Source organism: Venturia canescens, chromosome 1, assembly GCF_019457755.1.
Source record: "Venturia canescens isolate UGA chromosome 1, ASM1945775v1, whole genome shotgun sequence".
Lineage (NCBI taxonomy): Eukaryota > Metazoa > Arthropoda > Insecta > Hymenoptera > Ichneumonidae > Venturia > Venturia canescens.
The window spans coordinates 19,680,778-19,695,565 of NC_057421.1; the positions used below are offsets into that span (position 1 = coordinate 19,680,778).

The following is a 14,788-nucleotide window of genomic DNA, read 5'->3' on the forward strand; positions in this document are numbered from 1 at the left end:
TTGTCACTCTCAGTTTCTACGTGAAAAAAGAACAAAGCAACGAACGGAACTCTGTACTTATAATATTGATAGTCGGTGTATTATGGATTAGTCATTGTCGACAGTTGAAAAAACCCGAGCCCATTTTGATCTGATTCTGTGGAAATTCATCATATACGGCAAATGATTTTTTATGGAGAAAAAAAAAATCGTAAATTGTTCATTGTAAATATATAAACAGGTAAATGGAAGCTGCTTAAATAACCGAGAGTATTTTCCAACTTGGTAAGAAGTTCAAAAGGGATTCTGCGTGCATAAAAAAAAAACAAACTTGTCTCTGCTCATTTCTCTTATCAATATTTCATGAACTCCCGAAAGTATATACATAATGTATAGAAAATTGTGCCAAGACGAACACCAGCCGATCTCACAAGGATTACAAGCGATTTATTCTGAATATACATAACATTATTGGAGACACACCGGGGAAATTGTAAAAATATAGATATATATATACATTTATACATTCGTATGTTCAGATATCGACTATAAGCTTATAACGACCGTACACTTGGTGATTTGTCGATTCTTCTCGTGAATATGGAATGGACGAGATATACGTGGCTTACCTTGGGGGATAATTCTGCTCGAAAAGCTCCAGGCGTGTGTTCGTTGTTTTAGAAGATGTACTTCACTCTTTATAATCTTTTCTCGCTCGTGCTCACTCTTTTTCTTCTCTTTCTCGGTCCCCGCACTCCCTGCTCAGCATAAACATAAATGTTATGAAAGTTGTACCGGTCGTTCGTGTAGGAACGTGTGTATGTTCAAGATTTTCGTAAAAGAAAGTTGAAGTTATTCGAATTGGTTAACGATAAAAAGAGTTATTTGACCTTCGTGAATTCAATTAAATAATGAATTAAATTTGATAATTAATCTCGTACTTTATTTCCTTTTGCATGAGGTTTCAGGTGCAAATGAAATAATTATTAGAACAAATAAAAATAAAGAAGTCACGTAACTCACAACTCACGTAACTGAGAGCTTAGTTTGAGTTTATCGCGGTAGGCGGCGATGTAAGCGACGACGCTTCCGCTTCATCATCAGGCTTCATCTCTTTTGTTTGGCATTTGGCAGTTTCAAAATGGCCGCCGATGCCAACAATCGAGCGCGTCGCACCAGGTGTTGTTACTAAGCGTTTCGCGAATGTAGTTTGTTTTAGTAAGCGTTTTGCATAAACTTTTGTTCAGATTATATGAGTGTATACTGTACGGTATACGGTACATGCATGTGCAGAAACACGGGTTGCTTCATACCCAAATTCACTTGAATTTTCTTAATACTTTACCCAGCGCGTATTTCTTTCGAATCGTTTGATTGTTGTACGATTTTGGTGTCATTCATTTTCACAATGGCAGTCGTTATTTCGATAGAGACTCATGCAACGTGGAAAAAGTCGTGCATTAGTACTTACTTTTAGCTTCATCTGTCAATGTGAGCGCCGGGTGGCCACATTCCGTAACGTGTGTTGGGTATTATTGTTGTTGCCAAGATGGCCGACGCAAAATGTCGCGTCAGTTCGTATTTATTGTTTACATCAAAAAATGTCACATGTTCAGCATGAAAATATATCCAAATGTTTACTCTCAAATTAAATGGTTTTTATATTTTCATAGTTTTTAACTACACAATGCTATTTGCAGTCTATAGATCGTTGCGAATTTTTTTGTTGCAGCTCTGGATAAATGATAACTTAGTTTTTCACTTCCGTTCGAATATCGGAAGTACAGTTGGGCGAACGTCGCGTCAACGACGAACATTCGGGTGATCTCTTTCGCGTCCTCGATGTGCACATTCGTCGCCTGGTATTCGTACGTTCGCGCTCGAGTTATTCGTTTCCTCAATACATAGAATTTTTTTTTTCTCTCCTTACCACTCTCTTTCATGTCACGTTGGCTTTTGTGCCATGAGAAATTTCGCGAAAAATCAGCCTCTCGAGTTCGATCGAAAATATTGAATGCACCAAGGGAGTGCAATTTCACCGACCTGCCTCGTTGATTGTCAAGGATTTTGATTTTTGTTATTCGTCATGTATTTGTTCAAAAGAACAAAAATGCTTGTGAAGCCTCTTTCAATCGTTTTTCCAACAGTGATTTGAAATTATCATTTGTTGAAACACGTTTTTGTGACAATTATGATATACCAGCCGACTGGCGATACTGATAATTTTAATCATGAAATTTTGAGGAAATTTTAAGCTCTAGATCATAAACGGAGAAGCGACAAATGAAGTGGTTTCTTGAGGTTTGCTTTTTCTAAAGTGTAGAGAAAATGTGCTACGACTTTGGTAGCTAAATATTTTAAAAGTTTCACATCCAGCGGATTCTTGAGTGTGGAAAAGATTGGCGTTTTATGATTAATGGAAAAATAGTTTCCACTTTTGGTATTTAATTTATGTCTGTATGGCCCGATTGTTTTTGAGTGCTGAAAAAACTAATTGTAGAGTGATTCCAGAAAAAGGCACAAGAAAACTATGGAATAACAGTCGAGATGATTACTTCTAGTAGAGTGTCAGATTAAAATTTAAATTGAATGCAAATTAAACGAGCACTTCAAGTACCCATAGCAATTAAAAAAAAATAATCATTTGTAATTTATGAACATTTGAGCTACGTATTATGTTATTCGTTTATTTTGTTTATTTCAGATGCAGAGAGCGGTGCTACTAATCTGCTGGCTGCCGCTCCTCAACCATTGCAATGCCGTTAATCCAGGTATTTCAGTTTAATATTTCGACAAATATTTCTTAATACAATGACAAAAAGGAACTGATGAAATGTTGAAAACCTATTTGTTGTTACTTATGAGAGAAATTCATACAATTATTTATTGATTTTCTGTCCAAAAAATTTTGCTTGTCCCCATAATGTTTCTTGGATATCAATTAGAATTTTTTGACCCCTCCATAAATATGGGATGTTTTTTCAACATAGAACTTTCTTGACAAAAAAGTGAGAATGTGTTCTGAGTAAGAGTTTTTCGTCAAAATTCGAGTGAAGAAACAGCTCCATTAAATTCGTAATAAAAAAGTTGACAATGCATGCACTTGATCAGTTTGCATCTGCCCATTCTGATAATACTATAAATTAGTAATAAATTAGACGAAGTGTGTGGATAAGGAATCGAGGTTTGCCGTTAGTTGCAGATCGTAACTTCATTCGCCGCAAATAGTGTTCATGAACGGAATTCAATCGATTTCTCCTGATTGAAAATTTCCGCGTGTATTTCTCTATCTCCATTTTCAAACTCAATTTTCTCTAACACATTTTCGTAACAGTGCAAACTATTAGTTATCCTGGATCGAACAAATCCGAATGAGAAACGTGGCTGTAAATTTGTGATTGGTAGTCAATTGTGGTGAGCGTTTTTTCGTGAAACATACAATAAAGTAGCTTTCTGATTCTTGCAGGTTTGCGGGAAAAAAAAAATTCCTTGCAGTAGCTAAATTCTCTGAGAAAGCTGTTTACTCGTTTCTTGTACAGACGATATTTTTCTGCAATCGCATTGTACATTTCGAGTCAAAAATTCTCGTAGCTATATTGGCTCCCCCGAAATAGCCTGAAGACATTGAAGCTGCAGGCTTCTTCCAATCTTACTGATCAGAATTGTTAAGAGCGTGTGTGAACGTGGGTGACAGAGAAAAATGAGAGTCGAAGTGAGAGAGAGCTCAGTTCCAAGAAATCGATTTCACGAAAACCTGAGGATGGAAGAAACAGAGCGATGGACAGAGAGAGGGAGGGAGACAGAAATCTGAAGGAGAAATAGATCGAACGAAGACATTGTATAGCACACTCAATGATGATAACTGTGCAACACTAACATAAAATATATACAGAACGTTCTACTCAGGGAAAGTACGTTTTCAAATATTTTTTTCTAATATTAGGAAACATTTCTATTTACCTTAAAATTTCTAAGAATATCATATTGATTGTTTAGAGTACTTAATCGTAAAAAAATCGTCTTTGTGAATAAATTTACGAGTCCCCACGAGGTCCATTAGATACGCTCCAAATTCTTGATATTGAAATTTCTTATTTTTATGATTCTTTGTCGAGTGAACATTTCGGTTGAAACTGTTATTCTGACATGTGTTAAACAAGCGCTGAACTGTTTCAGGTGGATCGCCCCATACACATAATATATGATGCTCAGTATATATGTGCACATACACAGTATATGTATAGCGAGATTGCTTTATATAAGAGAAGAGAAGAAGAGAAAACGTCGGAGCAATCCGACCAGTTGGCAACTTGGCGGTTTCGTTGTGGCCTCGCACTTCGATTGTTCCACCCGACCTCACCTTGTTATACCCATACTGCACAACTTGGGTGACCGAAAGTTTATCGAGGTTTCAACTGAGGCTGTGGGCGTTCGGCTGACGTTACTCGTTTCCCTCATTCGTAGATACGAGTCTGCCAGTAATTTCGGTATTTCCTCTCGCGTTTCTCTGGCCTATTCCTAACCTTCGTTTCATGTCGTGAAGAAGCTTTCATTGCTGCGACAAGCGAGACCCACTTCGTTGTTCAACTATCAAATGTCGGTGGAAATTCACCACCGCAGGGTCTCGGTCATGGACGTCGGCGAGGAAACATTAATTCACATTTTCCGCATGTCTTCCTTCTTTTTATACCGACGAACGACCCAGAAAAGGAACTTCAACTTTCGACGTTACAGAGAGCCTATCTGATGTGAAAAATTCTTTTTTTATTCTCCGAATGGATACGGCCGCTAAATGCAAAAATTTATTTTGGTCGCTACGAAATTGATGGAAAAAAATTGTTCAAAAACATCGTCAATTTTTATCGTGCGAAGGACAGCCTCATTTGATGATGCCTGTTTGTTGAACTGCTTCTCTTCTCGTTGATATATTCGAGAGAAAAATTCGTCGAGGAGGTCGAAAGAGGAATGTTTTTAGTTCTCAGAACAATTCTTTCATTGTAAATACTTCACTTTATTTATTATCAAGGGCGACACAGTTTCAGTTACGTCCTACAGTAAATGTGCACGTATTTTGTGATCGTTGATCGTAACAGGATACTGTCAAAGCAGGAATTTAACTTGGAGAGTCCACGAAATTCGTCCGTGTATGCGTTTTCTCGACGAATGGATATATCTACGAAAGTGGAGAAAATGAAAAGGTGAAATGTGGGGGGTTGAAGAGAATTCCGTTGGTAAAGCACTCTTTGGCTTTCGGCCTGGACTCCTCGCGAATCGGACATCGGATCACACTCATTCCTCCTCTCTCTCTCTCTCTCTTTTCTCGATGTTGAATTCCTCTGTTCGGCGTGTCTTAAATAAAGAAAGGAATCGCTCGAGAGAGTAATCTCTCTTTTATCCCGTTTTTCTCGTGATTCTCTGTGTAGAGATTCGTTCGTGTCACTTCAATCGAATTTTTTTTGCTCTTTTCGAGCTCTCTTTTTTCGTCTCGGTCGTTTTATCGCTGACAGCAATTTACAATCGCGTTGAAGGTATAGCCATAGAATATATAAAAAATGGCAGAGGAGTCGAGTATGAAAAATAATTGAATAACTGACTCGAAAAGTGAATAACAGAATGAGTGAAAATTATAAGAATTGAAGTGAAAACGATGTACGTTATTAAAAAACAGTTGAAGCGATAAAAATATGTTGGGAACAGAAATTGTTAGTCTTGAAAGAGTTTTCAATTATTCACTAAACACTGTTCTCGAATTTCCAACTGAGCTGAATATTTCCGTGGAAAGAGATACGTCCAAAGGATTTCATTTCATTCTTTCTTATCCTGATTTTCCGTTTTCCGGTTGAAAGTTCCGTGTGAGACCGGAGAGAAACTGAACTGCTCGAATGCACATGCGAGAGTCCAGGCAACGTTTTCCTCTATCCTCCGTGTAAATTATGCGTCGCCGGTTTTCAGGGGCTCCGCATTTCTCTCCACGAGAAATTCTGGAACGGAAAATATACTCTCGTTTCACCACCAGTCACTGAGAATAATGAAATAATTGATGGGCTGAAACTACTTAGGCGCAAACCCTACCAAGGGATTTCGAATTTCTTTTTTTTCACCAACGTTGCATTATTTGAAGATATTTCATTTGAATAGTTATAGTTTGCTCGAGGAATTTATTAAGCTACCTTATACGTGGTTTACTGAATACTCTCGGATAGCAACTTTCAAAAGAGCTTGAAGTGTCTGTAAACAGATTCCATAGTTGTCATGCCGACTTATTAAAATTACAACGTTGCATAGTGCGAGTGAACGAATTAATTGAATCCATTTCATATGCTGTGGAATTAATTTAGGCTCCTTTTCGTGGTATTAAAAAAACTTGAGTGAAAATCCAATTCGAATTTGCGGGCTTAACTTGGTGTCCTTTTTGGCCAATTAGTTTTGTTCGAAATGAAATTGATATTTTCAGGTTCGTAAATGTCTCCAAATTCAAGTAGCTCATTCGTGTCTTTTTTTTTAAATTCTTACTGCCGGGACGAAAAAACTTTGGAAAAGGCAATCGCCTACTTTTGAATATGAATTTTTTGGAAAAAGAAATCCGTTACAAGAAATTTGATCGCTGAACAAATATTTGGTTGATTCGAAAACTTGATCCGTAATTCGTTTCAGTAATAAACAAAATTGTGAAGAAAAGCGTAGCATGCAGGTAGTTGTCAACGAATTGAAAGGGTACAGTCAATACGTGAGTTCAATCCCGATAAATAGTTTAGAAATTTCATTTCTATCTATATTTACGAAGCCTCTTATTTTGTCGATGCAGGCGTCTTTTTTTGTCAAGAGCTTTCCATCAGAGAGTCCAGATTGAATTCCACCGAGTGTCCGTTGCTGTTTCTCGAATTTCACGAACGTCAAGTCCCTCTCTGCCTCGAGTGTCACTGGACGTGTTATATAGTTTGAGGTTGCACTCTTGGCTGCTTGGGTGATTGTCGGTCTGATTCAGTACGCGCTCTTTCTACTACTCGTCGAGGAAAAACTCAGGACGTTTTAGCCGATTGAATTAGTCGCAAGAGATGAAACGTAGACAGCAGTTTACATGCTACTGCAATAAAATAACGTCAAGTGCATTTTTTTCCTCGTTTTTTATTGTATTTGTGCACACACAAAAAAATTGTTGGTCTTACAGAAATTCATGTTAAAGGAAGTTTCATCGCTAGAACAATGTAACGTTCTCGATCGAAATAAGAGTGCAGGTTTATATAAAACTAGTACGTTTTTGTGAACAGTTTATAACACTGTGATAATCGCGAACATTTGATTGAAATTTTGGCCCTTTAACTTTGTTTTGTCAGCTCTTTCGTCCACAATGTTTTTTTTTCCACTTTTCATTGAGGATATTGAATTTCTATATTTATACCTTCCAATGACAAAACGATGGACGAACATCCGCACGTTTTGTAGAAATCTCCAAATATTTGGATAATTATCTTAATCAATTACTATACCTTTTATGATTAGAATATTGATTGGTGACAAAAAAAAATATTGATTCATAATGACGTGAAATAGAAAACACTTTTTCTGAATCTAGCATAGTTGGGAGTCGAGTACACCGATAAAGAAAGCTCTTACAGTGAGGCGTCAAGGTATATATTATCGTAGCATCTGGGCTGTGTTTTCCAGTGAGTGAGGCAAGTTGAGAGGCAGGAGAGGATGAAAATAAACACAAAGATAGAGGGGAGGTGTGATAGAGAATTAGCCCACTTGAACATTAAGCCAGAGCATTCATGTTTCTCGTTGTGCGGTCTCGTCCGTTTTCCGTGTGGACATATATTTGCTCGTTAGCACCGAGCGTTGCCGATTTAACAACGTGTGTGAGCATTGTCTCTGGTCTAAGCGATCTTCTGAGCTACTGATGTCCGTCTATTCGTTTACCCCCATATTCTCTCCTGCTGCCTCACTATTCCTGTTTCGTAGCAGGTAGGGGATGAGCGTAGATGCTGGTCCGCTTTGCTAGCCCACAATATGCATAGATACTTTACGCGACCTCCATCTGCATCAAACTAGACCACGGAATGGTCAAGGGTTCTAACTATTGTGCGAGGTGCTGCTGTGGTCGGCTTCACAATGCTCATCACACAGTCATTCTCTCTCTCTCTCTCTCTCTCTCTCTCTCTCTCTCTTTCTTTCTCCATCTAGTTCCCTCGGTCTCTCTTATTCTCCTGGAATTTCACGCGATTAAGCTTTGGAGGAAGGGAATTGTTGCGACGACGCTCAGGTGCGTCGAGTGATGTGGCTTGCAGCTTCGTCTTGTCAATGTTCTAGTCTCCCTATCACTCTCAAATGTACACAAGCCTGCAAACATGCGTGTTTACACACATGTAACGAAGCTTACGTCCAAATTGCGCGCAGCATGTGGAACCTGTACGAGAGACATACGATAACATGAACGCTGAGCTGAGAGAGGATTGCGTAGATGGCGCTACGCACCCTGACGGAAGCGTCATGTACTAATGCACATAAGGAGACACTGAATATCCTCAAATCGAATCTCTCTCTCCTTTCTCTCCGTCCCAATTTCTCTGTCTGAGTAAGTTACGCCCTTCTGATTGCTAAAGTTTTCGTCACATGAGCACTGATATACACACACGGACATATTGCTTGTTCATCAAATCAAGGGGAGTTTAGAAACTTCAACCGGGTGTTATCTGAACCCTCGTATAGCTTAGAGCACCCAACCCCACCATTAATGAGTCTAAGCCTGCAAGGGTTCACACGTAATATAGCAGTAACCCATGAACGAAGAGATGAGGGATCCGATGGACAATTTCCAATCGAGATCTGAATATGTTCCGGCGAGTAATGTAGTAAAAGACGTCGAAGAAGGGTGTACATTGGAACATCGACGAATGACAGATAAAACATCGTTTTCATGGCGATTCACCTCCATAACTTCAACTTCGAATAAAACGAGATTCGATCGTTCAACAGGATTTTATTTATGAAATTGGAAAAGCGAGGAACACGAATTTGTGTGTCACTCGGAGGAAGTAACAAAACGAAGTTTCCATTCGATGTAATTTCAACTCCATTATTCTGGTACCGTTTAATTTTGTTTGGTAATGAGGTTCAAAAGAACTGACGAAACGGTCAGGGCTTCAAGGGTCCTAATGAACCCTCGAATCGTTGTGACAAAATATAGCGAATACTGGAATATTTATAGCGAAAAAAATACAGAAAATTGGAGCACTTCCTAGCCGATCTGTGCTTTGACGATTGAGTAGCGCACCTGTGCTTGCACCACGTTGTGGCTTTCGTGCTCTCATGGCTTCACACGCTATCCAAATACACCCAGGAGGCATAGATATACGTATATGTATATACGTCGATGCATAGGGTGCTTCTCCGGAGTACATTTTTTTCGTTCGTGTATATACGGAGAGAGCAGAGCGCAGCACGTGTGGCAACGTCCCGACGTTGGTAAACGTGCTCCGTTCCGGTGTGCTCCATAACGGGATGGGGATCAGGCAGAATGGGGCTGCGGGGAGGGCCGGGGGCAGCGAAAAGGCATGAGAAAAAGCAAGGGTGGGGAAGAGTTTCACTACGAAGAGTAATGGGACTGTGGGATAGGCATCGCCACAGCAGACTGGGCTCTAACGAAACGAAAAAAAAACACACACACAAAAAACAAAAAAAAATGAAATAAAAAGAGTGAAGAAAAAAATCAGCAAAAGCGAAGGGAACAAAATTAAAAATGATAAAAAAAAAGAATGAACGAGCCAGACATCGGAGGAATGAGGAAGAGATAGAAGGCAATGTGAACGAGATGGCAGCACAGTTTCCGCAAAATAAAACATACTTTTTATTGCTTTATTACACTTTTTCAACATTCTAGCGCGCGTACGCGACACCATCAACGGGTTTTTGTCGCTTTCACACTTGGAACTTCACTCCACTCAAGCCTATCTGAGTAAGAGAGAACGAATTTGTTGAGAATACAAAGCTCTGTGGGTATGAGAAATTCAACGTACAGTTAGGAAGTTTGACGTCTTGAATTTTGAAATATAATTCATCATTGAATTAACTAAACTTGGGGTGAATATTGAAATAGCATATTGAAATATATGCGACGAAGTTGTTAGTCTTTCAGACTGGAAATAACTTGAATCATCTTGAAATATAGATGAAATAGCGACATATTATCCTATTCTGGTTCATCAATCACTCAACACAAAATGATTCGCCTGTCTTGACAACTTTTCCTCACGAAAAGTCGCTTATAGACTTCTCTCACCGAAAGCCCCATATGCTACTGTGCAGTCACAGAGTTTCGAAGTTATCTCCACTTTTTCATCACTCGGCGCTTGCACTTTTATTGGAAAACGGCGTTCGGAGTTTTCTATTCTCTTTTTTTATAGACGTTTTTTTCCTTTCGTATAGGCGAGATGAACGAGCATTTTCGTCTAGTCACGAATGTTTCGTTTTCAATCCACGTGACAATTTACAGAAATGTTACTGTCTTTATATCCTTCTCTCTTTATCGCACTCTTATCCTGCCTGCTCTCTGTCCCGCTTTCGATCCATCAGATATCGGCTTTGCAGACTAAAAAACAAAAATTATCGTCGCAATAGCGAGGTAGAAAGGAAAAAACACGGGAGTGGCATCTCAAAAAATTCCCATTCTCTGACGATAAGTACACGGCTGAAAAAAATTAGTCGCGAGCCAGAGTGGACCTACCCGAAAGTAAAGTTTTGTTTATATTCCTACTGGGACTCAACATTTATGGAATACCGATTGTTACCTGGGACCAATGAAATCACTTGCTTCGATGAGTCATCGAGCTCACGTGACATAGGGACCGTGCGCAGCATCTACAGTGTCACTACGCGGCCAATTCCAAAACTTCCTAGGTGCAATTTAAAGCAGGCGCATGTGGGAATTATTACTTTTCGTATTATTTAACAAAATAAAATTATTATTTTTTATAATGTCTCGATCGAGAAAATATTGTTGCATTCGAGAGTGCTCTAATGCACAATTTCGACGTCGAGACGTTGACGTATCAGTAAAATTTTATTATTTCCCAGAGGGCACAGTCCATTCTCCATTGAAAAGTGAGAAACAGACCAAATGGATCAAAAGGTTAAACACTGTCAATTCATCCACTAAACTTTCTGTTTCGACGACATTTAAAACGTCATTCGATGCAAACAGTTTTTTTCCTTTTACGTCATTTTGATTTTGGATGCGATCATTCTTGATCGGACAAAAACCGTATTTGATTACTTTAATCATTATTTTTTTCCGAAATTTAATGATTTTCAATGATTTACAGTCAAAATATCATCAGAAAAATTGCCCATTCAGACACGAGGGAGCGCGCTCATCGACGGTAGTGCTGCTCTCTATAGCTCACGCACGGTCCGTCCCTATAACCCCGGTTGCTGCCAGATGTCATACGCCTCGTGTGTACTCTACCGAATTTCTCCGTAAATTTTTATTGAAATTGCGACAAATAAATTTCGTAATGAGCAGTGAAGTGGTGTGAATCCGGCTCTGGGCTCTTCGCTTGTGACGAATGTGTGTACAATTTGTGATAAAATGATCTTTGTGACCGGGGTAAAAGGTGTCATGGCGTACGCAAAATGCTTCGTATTTTCATTTATTCATTGCGTTGATGAGAAAAATCTGCTGTCCGAAAACGGACCGCAGCCGAAATCGGCTAATGAAATCACATTTTTTGAAATTTTTTATATTCGCGACAAAATCGAGTAGAAACGGATTTTAGTTTGATTCCTGAACACTTGTCGCTGCGTATGCTATCGCTCGGTGACTGTTAATCCTTTATCGTGCTTCGTCAAACGAATACGATTGATTGTGAAACTGAATTCAGTAACGCTTCGTTGATCAGAAGTTTAGGTTTATGTTAGTTGCTAGTCAGAGTTGAGATTGAATGTATTTGAAAAAATTTGAAACTGTTTCATTGTCATTCTGAAAACAATTCAGTTTTCCGATCGCTTGTTATGCTGTTCGTTAACAACTTTTTTCGCACTTCTAATTTATTCATAGATCGACGACTACAAAAGTTGAATAATAAAAGACGTTCGAGATAATGGTACGATTTTTTCCATGGAAAATTGGATGGGATGAAAAAACATTGGTCGATGAAGAGAAACGAGGATGCGGAAAATTGTGATTTTAGACCCGAACTTTTTTTCGTTGTCAGTGTGTCGTCCGATAAAATATCGTTTCGACAATGTTATTCGAGTATGTTAACGTATAAAAAACATTTTGTGGGATTCCTGTTTTTAAGGACACGTCACGCAAGTATGTCATCGTTCGACCGTGATTTTGATTGGCTGCCAACCTCGATGCGCAACATACTGTCTCTGATTGGCCGCGTGTTGGTATCTAGGGAAAAACGGTTAGTCAGAACACGCTCCAAACAAGTTCGAGGACGAAGTTATCGGGACCGATTACAAAAACTGTTTCAGCATATTTTTCTCGCAGATTGCAAATCCAATCTCCACGTGAAAATGAACAAAAAACACTTTTTTTTCGATTTGAGCTCAGAATCTTGTATTCCGAGGCACTGTTTCCTTTCATCGGGAGAAAAAGTGTTCATTCCTTCATTATCGAGTTTTGAAATCAATTGTGCAAATCAGGATTTTAAAAAGTGCACACATGTTCCTGCTCCACATTTCTTATCGTCTGTAGCTATTGAAGTCTTCAGTAAAAGGTCAAATATTCGTTGGGTGCATTCATCAGTCTAGTGAACAATCGGTGTACAACAGAGATGCGAGTGGTCGACAACAGGAAAGAGTTTTTGTCTAGTCAATTAATTCGTGGCAACACTCGATTACGATTCTACAAAATGATATTTGACGACGCCACACCACTCCCATACGTACCGACACACGAACCCACTCGCATGACATTACATACTTTTGCATTGTGTGTGCCTGCGTGTACTACGGACGAGGGAAACACGGATAGAGATAAAGGGGGAATAGAGGATGATGAAAAAGAAAATAAAAATAGAAAAACGAGGTTACGAATAGCCGAGAAGAAAAAAATATTTAATTTCCATGGAATGGCATGAGAGCAGGGAGCGTATATTTACGTATGTATATGTATGCATTTATCAGAGAGGTTTATACCCCGTGGTGAATGAGATTTACGATTTTTTTTTGTAATTTCTACACACGCTCCATATCTATTCACAATGTATGACCTTTACTGACTTAACTCACGTGATATTTATTCCCGAGAATTTTTGATGCGAATGAAATTATTTTCACGTGTTTTTTCGCATTTAAAAGTGCCCCCAGGATTTATCGTTGACCAGTTCTTTATCCCATGGCGTTGTCGAAAAAATCATTCTTGCATATCGAACGGCCAATGAACTAAAAATCAGCACATCGTAGACAAATTCCTAGATTTATAAAAAGCGAGAACTTTGTGTTCTTACGGATCGCGATACGGAAATCCAGCGATTCGATTACTCAACATCACCTCGAAGAGCTTCTTCGAGGATATTGCGGAGACAAGGAGACCGAAAGGGTGGCCGGGTCCTCGAGTGGCAAACCGAGCCAGGTTCAAGTGAATTTTTGTGCAAGCCTTCATACACGTGCTTATATTTCACTTTATTTTCATCGTACATGAAGGATCCGAATGGTCGGACTCATATTCTGGAGTACACCGGTGAGCAGCAAAATTTTGAAAAGAAAATTTCTTTTTCGTCTTATACTTGACAATGCGCCAGAAATGGGAGATCAATTGAATTGTACCTCGAGAGCAATAAGGTTTCTATAGAAAGGTGGTCTTCATTGAAATAACCAAATAAATGGATGAGCTCATCGTACTTTATTTATGATCGAGCATGTTCCACGGTGAAAAATTGAACGAGACTTTTAGAATTTGACCGTTCAAAGTTCGGGCTCCAGCTTTTGAGACGCCCTGTTTATAGGGACTTTTTAATTGCATATTACAGCCTCACAGACACACTCGGAATATAGGGAACAGCGCGCATATGTACGCGGCGAATGTGTAATCCATAAGCCGGTTTGCTTCAACCGTACGAGGGAATACATTCGTTACGTTAACGAAGTAATTCGATAACGGGAATCGAGGATCAAATTTTAACGAGAAGTAAACATTTTATGATCTGATCGTTCTCTTCATTTCGTTATAAGAGGGGAAAAGAGGCTCCATTAAATCATACTGCGTGGATACATGCCAATGGAATATTATGATTCCATTGGAATTGCAATGAATTCAGGAGTGGTTTGGAAACGATTAGAATCCCTCAAAAATCGACGTGTAGTACGGTCTCAATAATAAAAGTACATTTCAGTTCACATCGCGACGAGTTTCTATTCAAAATTAAAAAAAAAATGTCTTTGATAGGAATGATAAAATGAACAAATATCACGATTACGACGACCCATATTCACGCCTGGTGAATTTTTAACTGAATTTACAGCGCTGTATTCGATGGTCCGTGTTTTTCACAGTTTTTTTTTCTCCATTCTGAGTGGAACTCGTTTTCCTCCAATTCACTGAAAACGATGCACCGTCGATTTTCGTCCAATCCCTACAAGCTGTTATTTTTTTCCGTCTATGGGTACGATTTGTTGCCCAAACGTGATACACAATTTTGCACGATGATCGAAAACCATGCTTCCAGATTGTGAAATACAGCTGACGATTTTTGGAAAAAACAGTGGGTCCAGCAAAATAGTGGTTCCCCGAAATATCACATCAAAAATCCCCGCACAAACTTACAAATTTTAGCACCCATAAAAACTTTGAGCGGAAGCCGTT

At 39.0% G+C, this 14,788-nt stretch overlaps 1 protein-coding gene across 1 annotated transcript in view; it reads left to right on the forward strand.

Moving 5' to 3' along the window:
* Sol1 overlaps positions 1 to 14,788 on the forward strand; it is a 311,881-nt gene that overhangs the window by 46,139 nt on the left and 250,954 nt on the right. Inside the window, exon 3 of the mRNA XM_043415216.1 lies at positions 2,684 to 2,750. Coding sequence (XP_043271151.1) covers positions 2,684 to 2,750 — 67 coding nt within the window. The remainder of the gene's footprint in view (positions 1 to 2,683; positions 2,751 to 14,788) is intronic.